We start from the raw sequence: 15,623 nt of genomic DNA on the forward strand, positions 1-15,623 counted from the left end.
TATGTGCTATTTAGTACGTATTAAAGTAAACCCCCCCAGAGTGGCACATTTGTGTTCCAGCCCAGCACTAGCACGTCCTGAGTGAACTTTACTCGACTTATCGTCAAGCACCTTGATCAGTTGCATCAGGTGTGATAGTGTTGGGCTGGAACAAAAATGTGCAACCCTGGGGTTCCTGTAAGACTAAATATGCATTCCAGGATGTGAATTTTAGGCTTTTAAGCTGGTGGATAAATCTAATTGAACTGACAGCTATGGCTGTAGTTGCTGTGGCATGAGTTGTGATTTCAGTGTGTAGCAGTTGAGAAAATACTTTATGATTTGATTGAATCAGCTGCCCAGGGAGTGTAAATGATACCGTTACAGTATGTGAAAAGAACAGGGACTAGAGTAAGCTACGGTTTTCATGATGCTTAGTTTCAAATGTACTCTTTCAAAATTCATCAGTCAGTAGCTTTGGCTGGTTTGCCCAGGACCCAGAAAGAGGCTTAGGGGTGTGTGAAAAGCTATTTCTCCTGAGGACAGGTTGTTGTCCTGGGGACAGTGGACTGGTCAGCTGGATACAGTTGTGGTTCCTCAATTTCTCAATTTCTCTATAACGCTCTCACTTCCTCATTGTCTATGCCTCTCTCTCTCTCTCTCTCTCTCTCTCTCTCTCTCTCTCTCTCTCTCTCTCTCTCTCTCTCTCTCTCTCTCTCTCTCTCTCTCTCTCCCCCATCTCTCATTCCCTCTCTTTTTCTCTCTTTCACTCTCTCACTCTCTCTCCCCTCCCTCCTCAGGTCCCCAAATCTGCCCAGGTGCACATCTCCAGTGTAAACAAAACCAACCTGTCATCATTTATCTTAAACGGTGTAGGGCTCGCTATCTGATGATCCAATAGGTTTTACACGAGTTGAAAGTGAGAGAGTAGATAGACATTCAGACTTCTTTGTTGTGCAACCGTGTGGTATAGGGTGGGTTAGCTTTATTGGTCTCGGTATCTCTGGATAATAGAGGAACGTTAACACTGCTTCACAGTATGTTCCACTCCAGTGATGTGACTACAGCCACTGTAATGTCCTCACACTTTCTCAACTACCCTGAACAGACATGTGAACAGACCTGCTTGAATTTGAAATGGACATTATACTTCAAAATCAGCATCTGTCAAATATGTTCATACCGAAGTGGTCTTCTGTTGAGATTAGTCCACGTTCCAGGCCATCTGTTTCGTAGATTCAACTAGCTACATTCCAAAATGCATTGAAAAGATAAGCACCATATCATTTCAAAAGTTTGGTATTTACGTTTTACATCCATTTGTGGTTGAGGCGTATTGCTGGATCGACACAACGTATGGCTTGGGATGTGGACTCATCTTCACATTAGACTACATTTGAGGTCTGAAAACATCTGACACACTTTGAGTGTAATGTCCCTTTAAACAGAGAGCAACGTGTGATAGAGGACATGGGAGTTCCAGCACATTCTAGTTTGGCTGTTATCATTCCCCCTCATCTCTGTGTTGTGTTGTATCTCCTATGAGGAGACTCCCTTAAGAGTTCTATAGGCCTGCTTTTTTTTAGCAGCATCTTGCTCGTTATGCCACGTAATCAATGTTTTTTTTTGTGCCTGTGTGTGTGTGTGTGTGTGAGTGTGTGTGTGTGTGTGTGTGTGTGTGTGTGTGTGTGTGTGTGTGTGTGTGTGTGTGTGTGTGTGTGTGTGTGTGTGTGTGTGTGTGTGTGTGTGTGTGTGTGTGTGTGTGTGTGTGTGTGAGTGTGTGTGTGTGTAGATGTGAGTGTGTGTAGATGTGAGAGAGTGTGTGTGTGTGTGTGTGTGTGTGTGTGTGTGTGTGTGTGTGTGTGTGTGTGTGTGTGTGTGTGTGTGTGTGTGTGTGTGTGTGTGTGTGTGTGTGTGTGTGGTTGGTGTCACTGCAAGTTTATTGTACATGTTTATTGCCATGCCATGTTGTCCTTAACCATGACGCATCTCTCTGTCCCTTGTCCCTTTCTATCACCCCCCCCCTCTCTGCCTATCTCACTTTCTGTTTCTCCACAGACTTTTATAGTACTGAACAAAGGGAAGGCCATCTTCCGATTTAGTGCCACATCTGCACTCTATATTTTTAGCCCCTTTCATCCTGTTAGAAGAGCATCAATAAAGGTTTTAGTACACTCATATCCTTTCTGGTGGAACACTCAAAATTCCACCAACTCTTGTCTGTTTTAGGAGGTGGGTTTCAAAATGAAAATCAATGAGCAGAGATTTAACATTTGGGAGGGAAGAAAAAGCCTTGGGATAGCCTGTAAGAGCCTACTCTAGCTCCGTTTGTCTAGATAGATTGTCATGTCATTCTCGTTGTAATTATGTTGACCTTGTGTACTGATCGGGGAAATAGGGACTGGGAAGGGTGTTGAGCTGCTCAGATTTGAGCCATTGGTGTTGCCTGCTGTCTCACCGTCAGTAAACAGAGGGAGCATCAGTCCCACTATTAGTTTGTAGTGTATTGTTTTATTACGCATTCAATGATTGAGAGGATTCTAAACAGGACTAGACTTATACTCTGAAATCAGAATATTTGAGTATCTCAACACAGAATTGTCCCTTACCTTATGTGCAATGAACTCATTGCACGTAAGTCTGACATGTTTAAATGGAAATTACAAACTTTAGAAGCCTTTTTAAACTTCAAATACACTACAAGTTAGCATTTTCTGCAGTGCAGGAAAATTCTCAGCAACAAAAGAGTGATCAGACTGCATGGTTACTGGTAGGTTATGTAATAGACTGGATGGCTACTGGTAGGTTATGTAATAGGCTGGATGGTTAATGGTAGGTTATGTAATAGACTGGATGGTTAATGGTAGGTTATGTAATAGACTGGATGGCTACTGGTAGGTTATGTAATAGGCTGGATGGTTAATGGTAGGTTATGTAATAGACTGGATGGTTAATGGTAGGTTATGTAATAGACTGGATGGCTACTGGTAGGTTATGTAATAGGCTGGATGGTTAATGGTAGGTTATGTAATAGACTGGATGGTTAATGGTAGGTTATGTAATAGGCTGGATGGCTACTGGTAGGTTATGTAATAGGCTGGATGGTTAATGGTAGGTCATGTAATAGACTGGATGGTTAATGGTAGGTTATGTAATAGGCTGGATGGCTACTGGTAGGTTATGTAATAGACTGGATGGTTAATGGTAGGTTATGTAATAGGCTGGATGGTTAATGGTAGGTTATGTAATAGACTGGATGGCTACTGGTAGGTTATGTAATAGGCTGGATGGTTAATGGTAGGTTATGTAATAGACTGGATGGTTAATGGTAGGTTATGTAATAGGCTGGATGGCTACTGGTAGGTTATGTAATAGGCTGGATGGTTAATGGTAGGTTATGTAATAGACTGGATGGTTAATGGTAGGTTATGTAATAGGCTGGATGGCTACTGGTAGGTTATGTAATAGACTGGATGGTTAATGGTAGGTTATGTAATAGGCTGGATGGTTAATGGTAGGTTATGTAAGAGGCTGGATGGTTAATGGTAGGTTATGTAATAGACTGGATGGTTAATGGTAGGTTATGTAATAGGCTGGATGGTTAATGGTAGGTTATGTAATAGGCTGGATGGCTACTGGTAGGTTATGTAATAGACTGGATGGTTAATGGTAGGTTATGTAATAGGCTGGATGGTTAATGGTAGGTTATGTAATAGGCTGGATGGTTAATGGTAGGTTATGTAATAGACTGAATGGTTACTGTAAGCTAAGTCAAGTGATGCTGTATATTACAAGCTAACAACACCAGCTTCTTTCTCAGAGGATTGGGAAAGCCCATATGGAATTTTACTGTAGTGACAATGCTTGACTTGGGCAGGAGCTCACACTGGAACTGAGTACCAGCACTTCAAATGTTCAACTGCTTGTTCCTCTTATAGAATATTAAAAGTATTGTGGCGCTCCTGCACCGAAATATAAGCAGTCACGGCACCCAAAATGAGTACCGGCACCCAGTTCAGTTGAAGTCAAGCACTGTGCAGTGACAAAGGTCATAAGGTATTAGGGTACATGTTTGATTATTAACTAGAGATCAATGAAGTCGTAGCCAGAACTACTTTAAAGGGTACAGCACTACAAAGCTGTGAGTGAAGTCATCAAAGAGAGAAGATAGAATATAGTCTGTAGATTAAGCCGTATGAGACCTTAAAGCGGGGGAAAACCTAAGTAAGCATTTCATAAAGGGATGATAATTGAGGCAAAAGCTGCCGCCAAGATATACTTTGACGACTGGCAGTTTGACAGGCCTGTTAGCGCGTAAGAAAACGCCTGTGTACATTACTCTAGCGGTTTATAAACAAACCCTGGGATTCCAGGCCTTAGCAGCTTTTTGGCAGCAGTCTGATTTGTACATAATGCTGAAATTGACTTTCTCATTAATAGTGTGGGAGCTCTGGAATCCTCTGTAGAGCCAGGGTGCTTATCGTTATGGTGACTCATTTGAGTAAAGTGCTGTCTGTGAGTGTGGGAATTGAAACGAGCTGTCGGGATGAGAGAGGTACTTCATAGTAATGCAGTGCTTCCTCAGGCAAAAGGACTTATGACACGGCAGCCATTATTTTGACACTTCTGTTTTGTCAGTAGGTCATTTGATTGTGTAACTAACCAGGGGTTCTAAACCTGGGTCGCCTGTGGCTAGCCCTCTGAGCTGAAGCCTTAGCATGAGGAATCTTCAGGTCTCAGTCAAAGTTATTCATCACCTGAGGGTGTTTCTGAACCATCTGCACTCATAGAAAAAAGGTTCTATCTAGAACCTAAAGTGGTTCTTCGGCTGTCCCCATAGGATAACCCTTTGAAGAACCCTTTTTGGTTCCAGATAGAACCCTTTCACATACCAAGTAGGACCCTTTCCACAGAGGGCTCTACATGGAACCCAAAAGGGTTCTCCCTGACACCAAAAAGGGTTCTCCTATGGGGATAGCCGAAGAACCCTTTTGGAACCCTTTTTTATAAGAGTGTATGAATACAAGAAACAATAAGTTTGCAGAAAGTTCTCCCATACGAATAGCCCATTGCTTTTGGCGTAGCCTAGAACAAGCCAATTCCAACTATTAATGCAAATGAGGGACAATTTATTCTATCAAGAAAAGTTTGATAGACATATCAACCAATCAGCATCCAAAAATATAGGCTAAATAGAACATTTGGGACAGGAAATCAACTTTCAAGCCACATAGTTTCCGTAAACACCTTCTCAATTCCACCTCACTGGGTGAGTTTAAGTTGCATATTTAATATGTTTTTAAATAAGCGGTTTGGGTTCCTCTTACCACTCTCCACACAGCACAGCAGATGATCTAATCTTGCCTATGAAATGAGAAGGGAGGTGGGAGTGGGATGATAATTCTATTAGCACCATGGTGGCCAGGGCTAACCAACAGCTGAGGTATAATCGTTGGCGTCAATTAGCTTTCGCCCTCTGTTCCCCTCCATTGATGTACATCCATTGATGTACAGTATTACGTTACTTTAGGTTACATTATAAGTGGAATAGCGGCTAAACAATATCATACGAATTAGAGGACGTATAGTATCATTCATCTTACCCAGTCTTACAATAGTATACACATTGGATGATATAACTTAACATACATATTGTAGAACGCATCCAGTGCATTCAGAAAGTATTCAGACCCCTTGACTTTTTCCACATTTTGTTACATTACAGCCTTATTCTAAAATTTATAAAATTATCTGTTTTCCTCATCACTCTACACACAACCCCCATAACGACAAAGTGAAAACACATTTTTAGACATTTTTGCTAATGTATTCAAACATAAAAATATTTTGCCATGAGACTCAAAATTGAGTTCAGGTGCATTCTGATTCCATTGATCATCCTTGAGATGTTTCTACAACTTGATTGGATTCCACCTGTGGTAAATTCAATGAGACATGATTTGGAAAGGCACACACCTGTCTATATAATGTCCCACAATTGACAGTGCATGTCAGAGCAGAAACCAAGCCATGAGGTTGAAGGAATTGTCCGTAGAGCTCCAAGACATTAATGTGTTGAGGCACAGATCTTTTTATTTATTTATTTAATAGTTTATTTAACCTTTATTTAGCTAGGCAAGTCAGTTAATAACAAATTCTTATGTGCAATGACGGCCTACCCCGGCCATACCTGGTTCTAGATCTGGGGAAGGGTACCAAATATCTGCAGCATTGAAGGTCCCCAAGAACACAGTGGCCTCCATCATTATTAAATGGAAGAAGTTTGGAACCACCAAGACTCTTCCTAGAGCTGGCCACCCGGCCAAACTGAGCAATCGGAGGAGAAAGGCCTTGGTCAGGGAGGTGACCAAGAACCCGATAGTCACTCTAACAGAGCTCCAGAGTTCCTCTGTGGAGATGGGAGGACTTTCCAATCAGGCTTTTATGGTAGAGTGGCCGGAAGCCACTCCTCAGGAAAAGGAACATGACAGCCCGTTTGGAGTTTGCCAAAAAGCACCTAAAGGACTCTTAGACCATGAGAAACAAAATTATCTGGTCTGATGAAACCAGGATTTAACACTTTGGCCTGAATGCCAAGCGTCACTTCTGGAGGAATACTGGCATCATTCCTACGGTGAAGCATGGTGGTGGCAGCATCATCCTGTTGGGATGTTTTTCAGCGGGAGAGACTGGGAGACTAGCCAGTATCAAGGGAAAGATGAATAGATTAAAGTACAGAGAGATCCTTGATGAAAACCTGCCCCATAGCGCTCAGGTCCTCAGACTGGGGGACAGGACAAACACCTGGCAAAGCGTTACATCAGGACAACAACCCTAAGCACATAAACAAGACAATGCACGAGTGGCTTCGGGACAAGTCTCTGAATGTCCTTGAGTGGCCCAGCCAGAGCCTGGACTTGAACCTGGTTGAACATCTCCGGAGAGACCTGAAAATACCTGTGCAGCAACGCTCCCCATCTGACCTGACAGATCTTGAGAGGATCTGCAGAGAAGAATGGGAGAAACTCCCCAAATGCAGGTGTGCCAAGCTTGTGGCAACATTCCCAAGGAGACTCGAGGCTGTAATCGCTGCCAAAAGTGCTTCAACAAAGTACTGAGTAAACGGTCTGAATACTTCTGTAAATGTGATATTTATTTATTTTTAAATAAAAAATTCAACTACAACACTGAAATTGTATTTAACAACAATGTTGTTACTGGGGTTATTATAGCTTTAAAACACATGGTGGGTAGCAGGGTAGGCGGGTAGGAGCGTTGGGCCAGTAACCGAATGGTTGCTTTATTGAATCTCCAAACTGACAAGGTAAAAATATGTTGTTCTTCCTCTGAGCAAGTCAGTTAACCCAACGTTCCCCAGGCACCGAAGACGTGGATGTCGATTAAGGCAGCCCTCCGCCCCTCTCTGATTCAGAGGGGTAGGGTTAAATGCAGAAGACATTTCAGTTGAAGGCATTTAGTTGTACAACTGACTAGTTACCCCCCTTTCCCTTTCCCATAACGTGTTGGCAATTTTATTGTGTTCTCTTTACTCTGCTCAATGACGGTGATAATGACAGCAGTCAAACCAAACCTAAATGGGGCACATGGGCATAATCATTATGTCTTTATATTCAGAATACTAGTGTTGTGATGTATGTATATGTTGTTATTGAATCACCATTTTCCTTAACCACGTGCACGTTATTCAGTCTGTTCATAATGTGCACTATTTTGACCAACTGTTGCTTCATGGCCATGTCGGAACCAGAGTATTGGGCCAAGTATGTAGAGTAAGTATGCCTTGTCCTCCCATCTTCTCTGTCTCTCAGCATTGACGCTAGCTTCTTCTGTGAATTCTCTCTTGTGTTCTTTCTTTTCTGTTCCCTCAAACCTCTTTGACTGTATTGACCCTCTGTGCCCTATGTGTCCTTATGTAACGCTTTGCCAGGTGTTTGTTGCCTTGCCAACCACAATTAGCAAGTAAGTTCATGATTTTAGTGTACCCAGCTAATTTGCTAATTGCACTCTTGCTATGCTGCATCGGAATGAACAACCATGGGTGACACATACCGTTTATGCCTTCTTAAATTTTCATTAAAGGGATTCATATTCCAACCACTACGATAAACAAACAACTGAAAGCAAAATCAATGATGAAATGGTAATGATCATTCAGATGTAGTTTTATAGAAATGGGATCAGTAGAGTTGGACGTGGGTAAAATCTATCTATCTATCTATCTATCTATCTATCTATCTATCTATCTATCTATCTATCTATCTATCTATCTATCTATCTATCTATCTATCTATCTATCTATCTATCTATCTATCTATCTATCTATCTATCTATCTATCTATCTATCTATCTATCTATCTATCTATCTATCTATCTATCTATATGTCTGGCTGGCTGGCTGGCTGGCAGGCTATGTGTCTATCTATTTGTAATGTCTCTCTCTCTCTTCTCTATTCTCAATCATTCAGAGTATAAGTCCATCCCACACTATGGATTTGCTGTTAGGCAGAGGCATCTGTCATATGGACAGGGTGTATTTGACCCACCGACATGTAACCAGTGTAGTGTAGTCCTGTTATGAAAAGCAACCACCCTGTTTTAAGTCAGAGTCAGCCTGCCAAGTTTACCTTTAATGAAGGCAGCCTTTTAGAAAATGGAATCTACACTGTCAACAACACACTACAAATCAGGCTGTTTATATTCTCACTCAAAAAGGGGCTCATTGGAAAAATCTGTAGCATGAAATGACTCCGAGCCAGTCACAGTCTCCTTTGTTAACCATTAACCTTACAGGAAGAACTGAGTCAGTAGCTATGACAAAAACTAAAAGGAATATGGCTGTGCATTTCCACCGAATGCTGCATCCTTCATCCCAGTGTCCTTTGACTCTGAAGAGTGTCTCTCTCTCACGCTCTTTCATTTATTCGATGTTACAATTAAGTGACTAATGTATTGACTTGGACTGATATATACTGTCAATGTAAAGTACAGTTCAATGATTCCCGTCAGTTTGAGCCAAACCAATACATTACAGTGACATCCTGGATTTTAATGCATATTCTTGTCTTGATGACCTGCCTAACTCATCAAGGAGCACTGCTATCAAAGAGCTTGCTGTCTGTCTCATTCCCTCTGGACTGACAAGTGCTGTACTGTCCATGCGCTTCTCATTCTTTCTGTCCTGTGTCTCTGTCTCCCTAAATCTGCTACATGTTTACCTCTCTGTCCCTTTCCTTCTTGGTTTCTTTCTTTTTTTTACATTTTATTTTATTAGAACTGCACTTGGAGTTGGGGCAACCATGTGAAGGAAGAAGGGGGAGGGTTGTCCCTCACCCTAGCTTATGCCATTGCTTGCTAATGTTTTGACCTTTTGTTCTCCCCTTCCCTTACCCCATACACCCACCCAGGTACACTTTCACTGGCATTTACACGTTTGAATCGTTGATAAAGATTCTGGCAAGGGGATTCTGTGTGGGGCCATTTACCTTCCTGCGGGACCCTTGGAACTGGCTGGATTTCAGTGTGATTGTCATGGCGTAAGTATCTCTCTTGTTACAGTAGACCTCCCTGTATTTATCCTGTTACTGTGTGACCCTAAACCTTCCTTCTAACCTGCCCTCTCTTTCCTTTTAACCTGTCCTCTCCTTCCCTTTCACCTGGCCTCTCCTTCCTTCTAACCTGTCCTCTCCTTCCCTCTAACCTGTCCCCTCCTTCCTTCTAACCTGTCCTCTCCTTCCTTCTAACCTGTCCTCTCCTTCCCTCTAACCTGTCCTCTCCTTCCTTCTAACCTGTCCTTTCCTTCCCTCTAACCTGTCCTCTTTTTCCCTCTAACCTGTCCTCTCCTTCCATCTAACCTGTCCTCTCCTTCCCTCTAACCTGTCCTCTCATTCCTTCTAACCTGTCCTCTCCTTCCCTCTAACCTGTCCTCTCATTCCTTCTAACCTGAACTCTCAAAGCAATAGAAGCCATTTTATTCCTTCTGTAATACTCTTTTCACACTATTGAGCTGAGTCGAACTGAGCCGAGCCAAGCTGTACTGTGCTGGCCTGGTTATGCATCCACAATGTTGTAACAGTTGTTGGAACCGTTGTAATTGGAATGAAAAACGTGAAAGTAAAACATCTGAGCCAGCAGAGTATGGTTTGGGTTTGCCCAATAGTGTGAAGAGTGTATTAGAGTATTGTATGATATTATATATATGATATCTGTTATATTCTGACTTCCGTCTATCTCTCCTCTATACTCCTGTGTCAAGTCCCTTTACATTCCACCGGAAAATGTCACTGGAAGTAAAAGTTTGTGGATGCTGTTCTTACTTCCTCTTGTTCTTCAATATTGGAGGAAACTACAGTTCTATGAAAACAACTTGGTTGTTTTAAGTTGATACATCTTTTTGATGCATCCATGTTACTTAATGATTAACTGAAAATCACTAACATCGGGATTAGTTACTGATCCAATTGGAGATTAATTTGAGTTGACAAAGTGCTATACGACTCAGATAAGAGGAATGATCCTCAACTCTGAAGCTTCAATTAATATTTGAGCTCAATATTGAGAGCTTCTCTTTATGATTATAAAACAATTATATTTTCCTAAAAATTTGACTGTGACATTTGCATTACTGTAATAGAGGTATATTATACTTCAATCCTCTTCAATCCTTTTTTTTGCCAACCGTAGCAGTACAAACTTTTACTTCCAAAATTGTACAATGCAACCTAAATTAAATGACCATGTTATATTTTGCTTTGGTTGTGTGGGTGTAGAAAGCACCTTAAGTTGCTTTTGAATAATGTATTTTGCTCCTGACCTTCTACTGTGGATGGTCTAAACACAGCACCTTTTTCTAAGGCAACAATTTTGAACCCCCCCATGCATCCCCCCGTACGGTGATGAAGTGCTGATTTCTCTTTTGGCTTCTACAGTTTTATTTACCTCTCCTTCCAGAGGGCCAGTTGTCCTTGAACTGGAAACCTCTGTGGGGTCAGATGGATCTTTAGCAGGACAGGAACACATAAGTCACCGACCCTCGCAGCCCTCCTGCTAGTTTCTGCGACAGGCTACCTTCCTTCCCGCTGCTGGCTTTATTAAATTCAGACTGATGACCGGAGAAGCGGTTAACCCCCCCACCACGCTGATAAATGTCCACACCCCCAACCCCGTGGGTTCCCATGGAAACGGAGGGATGTCATCCCCCTGTGGGTTGGCAGGTAGCCTTGCGGTTAAGAGCGTTGGGCCAGTAACCGTAAGGTCGCTGGTTTGAATCCCAGAGCCGGTAAGGTGGAAAGAATTTCGGTTCTGCCGTTAAGCAAGGCAGTTAACCCCCAATAACTACTGCTCCCAGGGCACCATGGACGTAGATTAAGGCAACCTCTCTAATTCAGAGTGTTTGTGTTAAATGGGGAAGATACATTTTGCTGTTCTACAAGTAGGCTGGGCCTGGGTCCCCGAGAGAAATAACGTGCCATGTTAGCTATGAAGCTTTTGGGAAACTCACATAAGAAATGCAATAGGGAAAGGAACCACTTTGGCACAGAAGACTTGATATACTGTAACTCACATAAGCAGCACATGGACTGGCTCCATACTGGTTTTTCCCAACATTTTCTGTACTCTCAGCTGTCTCTTGGTTTGGAGATACACTAACAGCAGTCTTAAAGGTCAAAAGGGTCCCTCTAAATATCTGTTTCTGTCCTGTTCTCCAGGGAAACAACACACTAAGACACAGTGAGCAGTGCTGAGCCTACAGTCATCTTTCCTTTTTTGTGTTTGACCAAATAACTGTAATTTGATCCTGCAGGTTGCTAACCGAGTCTGTTAAAGTAGGCAATCTCCAAGCACTTCGAACATTCAGGGTCCTCAGAGCATTGAAAACTATTTCGGTAATCCCAGGTAAGAGGGAGTCTCCCCTGCTGCTGCAGTGTTACCGAAAAAATGGGTTGCATCTTCTATTGTCCAGTCCACGTACTGTTACTATTCTGTACAAGCTCCTCCCCCCTCTTCCTCCTCTCTCCAATCCAAAGCCACTCTCTATGACCCTTGACCTCTAGCCACCTTCCCCCCTCTTTTCTCTCCTCCAATCCTGGCCCTTCACCTGTTGTGTTTTGCCTGTCGTTGGTGCTTTGTCATTGTGTCTGCTTGACTTTCGCTTATTGCAGATATGTTACTGAATTTGTGGACCTGGGCAATGTCTCAGCATTACGGACATTCAGAGTCCTACGAGCACTGAAAACTATCTCAGTCATCCCAGGTGAGAAGGGAGTTTCAAACACTAAGACACCACCCACCGCTGGAAGAACTAAACCCCCCGGCTACGTTCCAATACGTCCTTATTAGCACACTACTTAGGATGAAGCAATGCATTCAAAGTGGCCTGCTAGTGTGGGTATTGGAACAGAGTCCCTTGTCATTTCATTTTTGTTTCTGTGATTAAAAAACCAGTGAGTGGAAATGCCAGAGGTGTAGGAAATGAGACCTTTGGGTTGGGCAACCTCTGATTCAAAATGGAGGATTCTCACATTTTTAGGTACTCTATAGAATATGTTTGCCTATAGTTTGTTTTCTATTAAGATGTTAAGTTTGTATGTCAGTCATTTATTAAAAATGTAAAATAAAATACATGTAAAAAATCTAGTGGCCATGCACCCACGCTTGCGTTCACCTGCTATATGCAAACACTATGCTATAGACATCAACAAAGTGAATGTAGTCCATGGATAAAGTTTCAGCATGACATCTGGCCTGAAGCCCAAAGATCATGTTACCTTTGGGGTGGCAGGTAACCGAGTGGTTAGAGCGTTGGGCTAGGAACCAAAAGGTTGCTGGATCAAATCCCCGAGCTGACAAGATAAAAATCTGTCGTTCTGCCCCTGAACAAGGCAGGTCCACACACTCACTCTTCCCTGGTAGGCTGTCATTGTAAATACTATTTTGTTCTTAATTAACTGACTTTCCTAGTTAAATAAAGGTTAAACTCAACAGGTCTCATTCACCCTTAGTGTTTAACATCAAACATGCATGGGTATAGTCAAATACCACTTCATATGGTAATAATATCTCAATTCACAACAGACGCTCCCCATTCAGAACGGATCTCTAATCAAGTAGGACTAAATCGTGTTTGGATGAAATAGCTGTACAGTACCCTTAGGAACATATAGTGCAGTATATTTCTGAGCAGGATCCTATATGATTTAGGATCTTAATTTGATCACCTTGTTGTTGGAGGAAATGTCATGCACAGCACGAAACGCAAACTTGTAGTGTATTCATGGTCTATAAATACTTCTAAAGTTTGTAATTTCCACTTTAAAATGTCTGAATTGATTTTATCTAATATAAAATATATCTACCCCTACAAAAAATGTCATTCTTTATAATCCAAACAATAATTCACATTTTCTGTTGCTGCAGGATTATTTTCCTGCTGTGATATACTGGCCAAATTAAGATCCGACATCTGTAATCCTACAGTACATAACATGTCCACTTGACCTGACCAGGGAAAAACCCTCAACCCTACTTTTTACTCTAGGGCCTGGAGTTTTTCCTGGTTAGGTCACATAGGGATTGTTAGTACCATAGGTACCCAGTATCTACTCTGAAAGGGCTAACTTACATCAGTCATGGCCCAGGTATTCCACCACTACTTCCTGTTGTCTGGTGCTCTTCAGAGACATGGTGCGTCAGGCTCTTCACGGCTGACCTCCTTTGGCCCACGCCGTCTGCTCTAAATGCCAGAGTGGAAGTGATGGCTTAGAGTCTGTCAATTCTTCTTTGTGTTCATACTGTACTGTGCAGCATTCTGACCCTGCTCTAGCTACACTACCTTTAATCCAGTAGGAATCAGGATAGTGAGATAATAGCATAGGCTCCGATGATATATAGTTAGCTAGCAAACAAAATGCTAGGAAAGCTTGAAAATGCTTTGGGCACACTCTGAGACAGGGTTAAAGTCTAAATATGTCAGTCAGCCAGCCAGCCAGTCAGTAAATTAGTCAGCCGACCAACCAGCCAGCCAGCCAGCTAATCAGTTAGTTTGTCAGCCAACCAGCCAGCCAGCCAGTTAGTTTGTCAGCCAGTCAGCCGCCATAGTCAGCCAGTCAGTTAGTTTGTCAGCTAGTCAACCAATCAGATAGTTTGTCAGCCAGCCAGCCAGTTAGTTTTTCAGTCAGTCAGTTGGTTTGACAGTCAGTCAGTCAGTTATTTAGTTTGTTAGCCAGTCAGCCAGCCAGCCAGCCAAAACTAGTTCAATTAGATGGTTTCACTCATTATTTTGGGAAGTGTCTGTTGTCAATGAGCATACATTGTGAATTTGCGGTGCATTTTTGAAATCTTGAAAAGAAACCCAAGACAATTTTTCTTCCTGCTGTGGTTAGTTTGTTTGCGTTAGATTTATTTTTGTCTTCACTGTGGTGTTGGTGTCTTAAAGTTGTGTTTGGCTTTGTTGCTTTGATGTTCTGAATTTGTTACTGTACAGTATATTTAATCCATGTCATGTTTATGGATAGTGAGTCGTTGTATTGTTTCTAATACAATAGTTGTAATTTGTATAATGTATAATACATAGTAATACACTGTACTTAAGTTAGCTTTACTAGTATACTGTATGTGATTGTAAAAAGTAACCAAACAAGTAGCTTCCAGAATTTTAAATAATGTTTTCAAAATGTTTTGTTAATAAATTACATATTCACAATAAATATAACTTCAGATTCTAGATCTAAACCAACTCCTTATGATTACACGGAGCTAGCTAGCCAAAGATAATTACTGTGTCCATTTCCATGTCCATGTGTGTGCATGCTGACCTATTGACCTCTGCCCCTGTTTTCCTGGGAAGGCCTGAAGACCATCGTGGGTGCGCTGATCCAGTCAGTGAAGAAGCTGGCGGACGTTATGATCCTAACCGTTTTCTGCCTCAGTGTGTTCGCCCTCATCGGCCTTCAGCTCTTCATGGGTAACCTACGACAGAAGTGTGTACGCAGCACGGCGCACTGCGTCAACAACACCCTCAACACCAACACAACCTTTTTCTGCAACAACCGGACGTGGTCCTCACTCAAAGACTTTATTGCAGACGAAGGTGAGCACTGTGTGTCAGTTAAATGCCTTTTTAATTGATTCATGAATGTATCACTTATTTAAAATGTTGACCCTATTGAGAGCAAATATTTGTTATGTTTGAGGAGACTGAAAATAGTCAGCCAGTCAGTTAGTTTGTCAGCCAGTCAGTCAGTTAGTTTGTCAGCCAGTCAGCCAGCCAGCCATTGTTAATTTTCCAGCCAGCCAGTCAGTCAGTTAGTTTGTCAGCCAGTCAGCCAGCCAGCCATTGTTAATTTTCCAGCCAGCCAGTCAGTTAGTTTGTCAGCCAGTCAGCCAGCCAGCCATTGTTAATTTTCCAGCCAGCCAGTCAGTTAGTTTGTCAGCCAGTCAGTCAGTTAGTTTGTCAGCCAGTCAGCCAGCCAGCCATTGTTAATTTTCCAGCCAGCCAGTCAGTTAGTTTGTCAGCCAGTCAGCCAGCCAGCCATTGTTAATTTTCCAGCCAGCCAGTCAGTTAGTTTGTCAGCCAGTCAGCCAGCCAGCCATTGTTAATTTTCCAGCCAGCCAGTCAGTTAGTTTGT

The 15,623-nt window shown here is 42.2% G+C and overlaps 1 protein-coding gene across 3 annotated transcripts in view; it reads left to right on the forward strand.

Annotated features, from left to right (window-relative positions):
* LOC118361769 (sodium channel protein type 4 subunit alpha-like) overlaps positions 1 to 15,623 on the forward strand; it is a 202,105-nt gene that overhangs the window by 40,674 nt on the left and 145,808 nt on the right. For 2 of the 3 annotated variants that reach the window (XM_052483775.1, XM_052483776.1), the window contains exons 1-4: positions 7,685 to 7,769; positions 9,405 to 9,533; positions 11,801 to 11,892; positions 14,843 to 15,085. In XM_052483775.1, the coding sequence (XP_052339735.1) occupies positions 7,699 to 7,769; positions 9,405 to 9,533; positions 11,801 to 11,892; positions 14,843 to 15,085 (535 nt within the window). In that variant the 5' untranslated portion in view covers positions 7,685 to 7,698. Of the gene's footprint in view, positions 1 to 2,037; positions 2,157 to 7,679; positions 7,770 to 9,404; positions 9,534 to 11,800; positions 11,893 to 12,158; positions 12,251 to 14,842; positions 15,086 to 15,623 lie in introns of those variants that run through there. The other variant, XM_052483777.1, reaches the window with a different exon arrangement.

Source organism: Oncorhynchus keta, chromosome 28, assembly GCF_023373465.1.
Source record: "Oncorhynchus keta strain PuntledgeMale-10-30-2019 chromosome 28, Oket_V2, whole genome shotgun sequence".
In the NCBI taxonomy this organism is placed as follows: domain Eukaryota; kingdom Metazoa; phylum Chordata; class Actinopteri; order Salmoniformes; family Salmonidae; genus Oncorhynchus; species Oncorhynchus keta.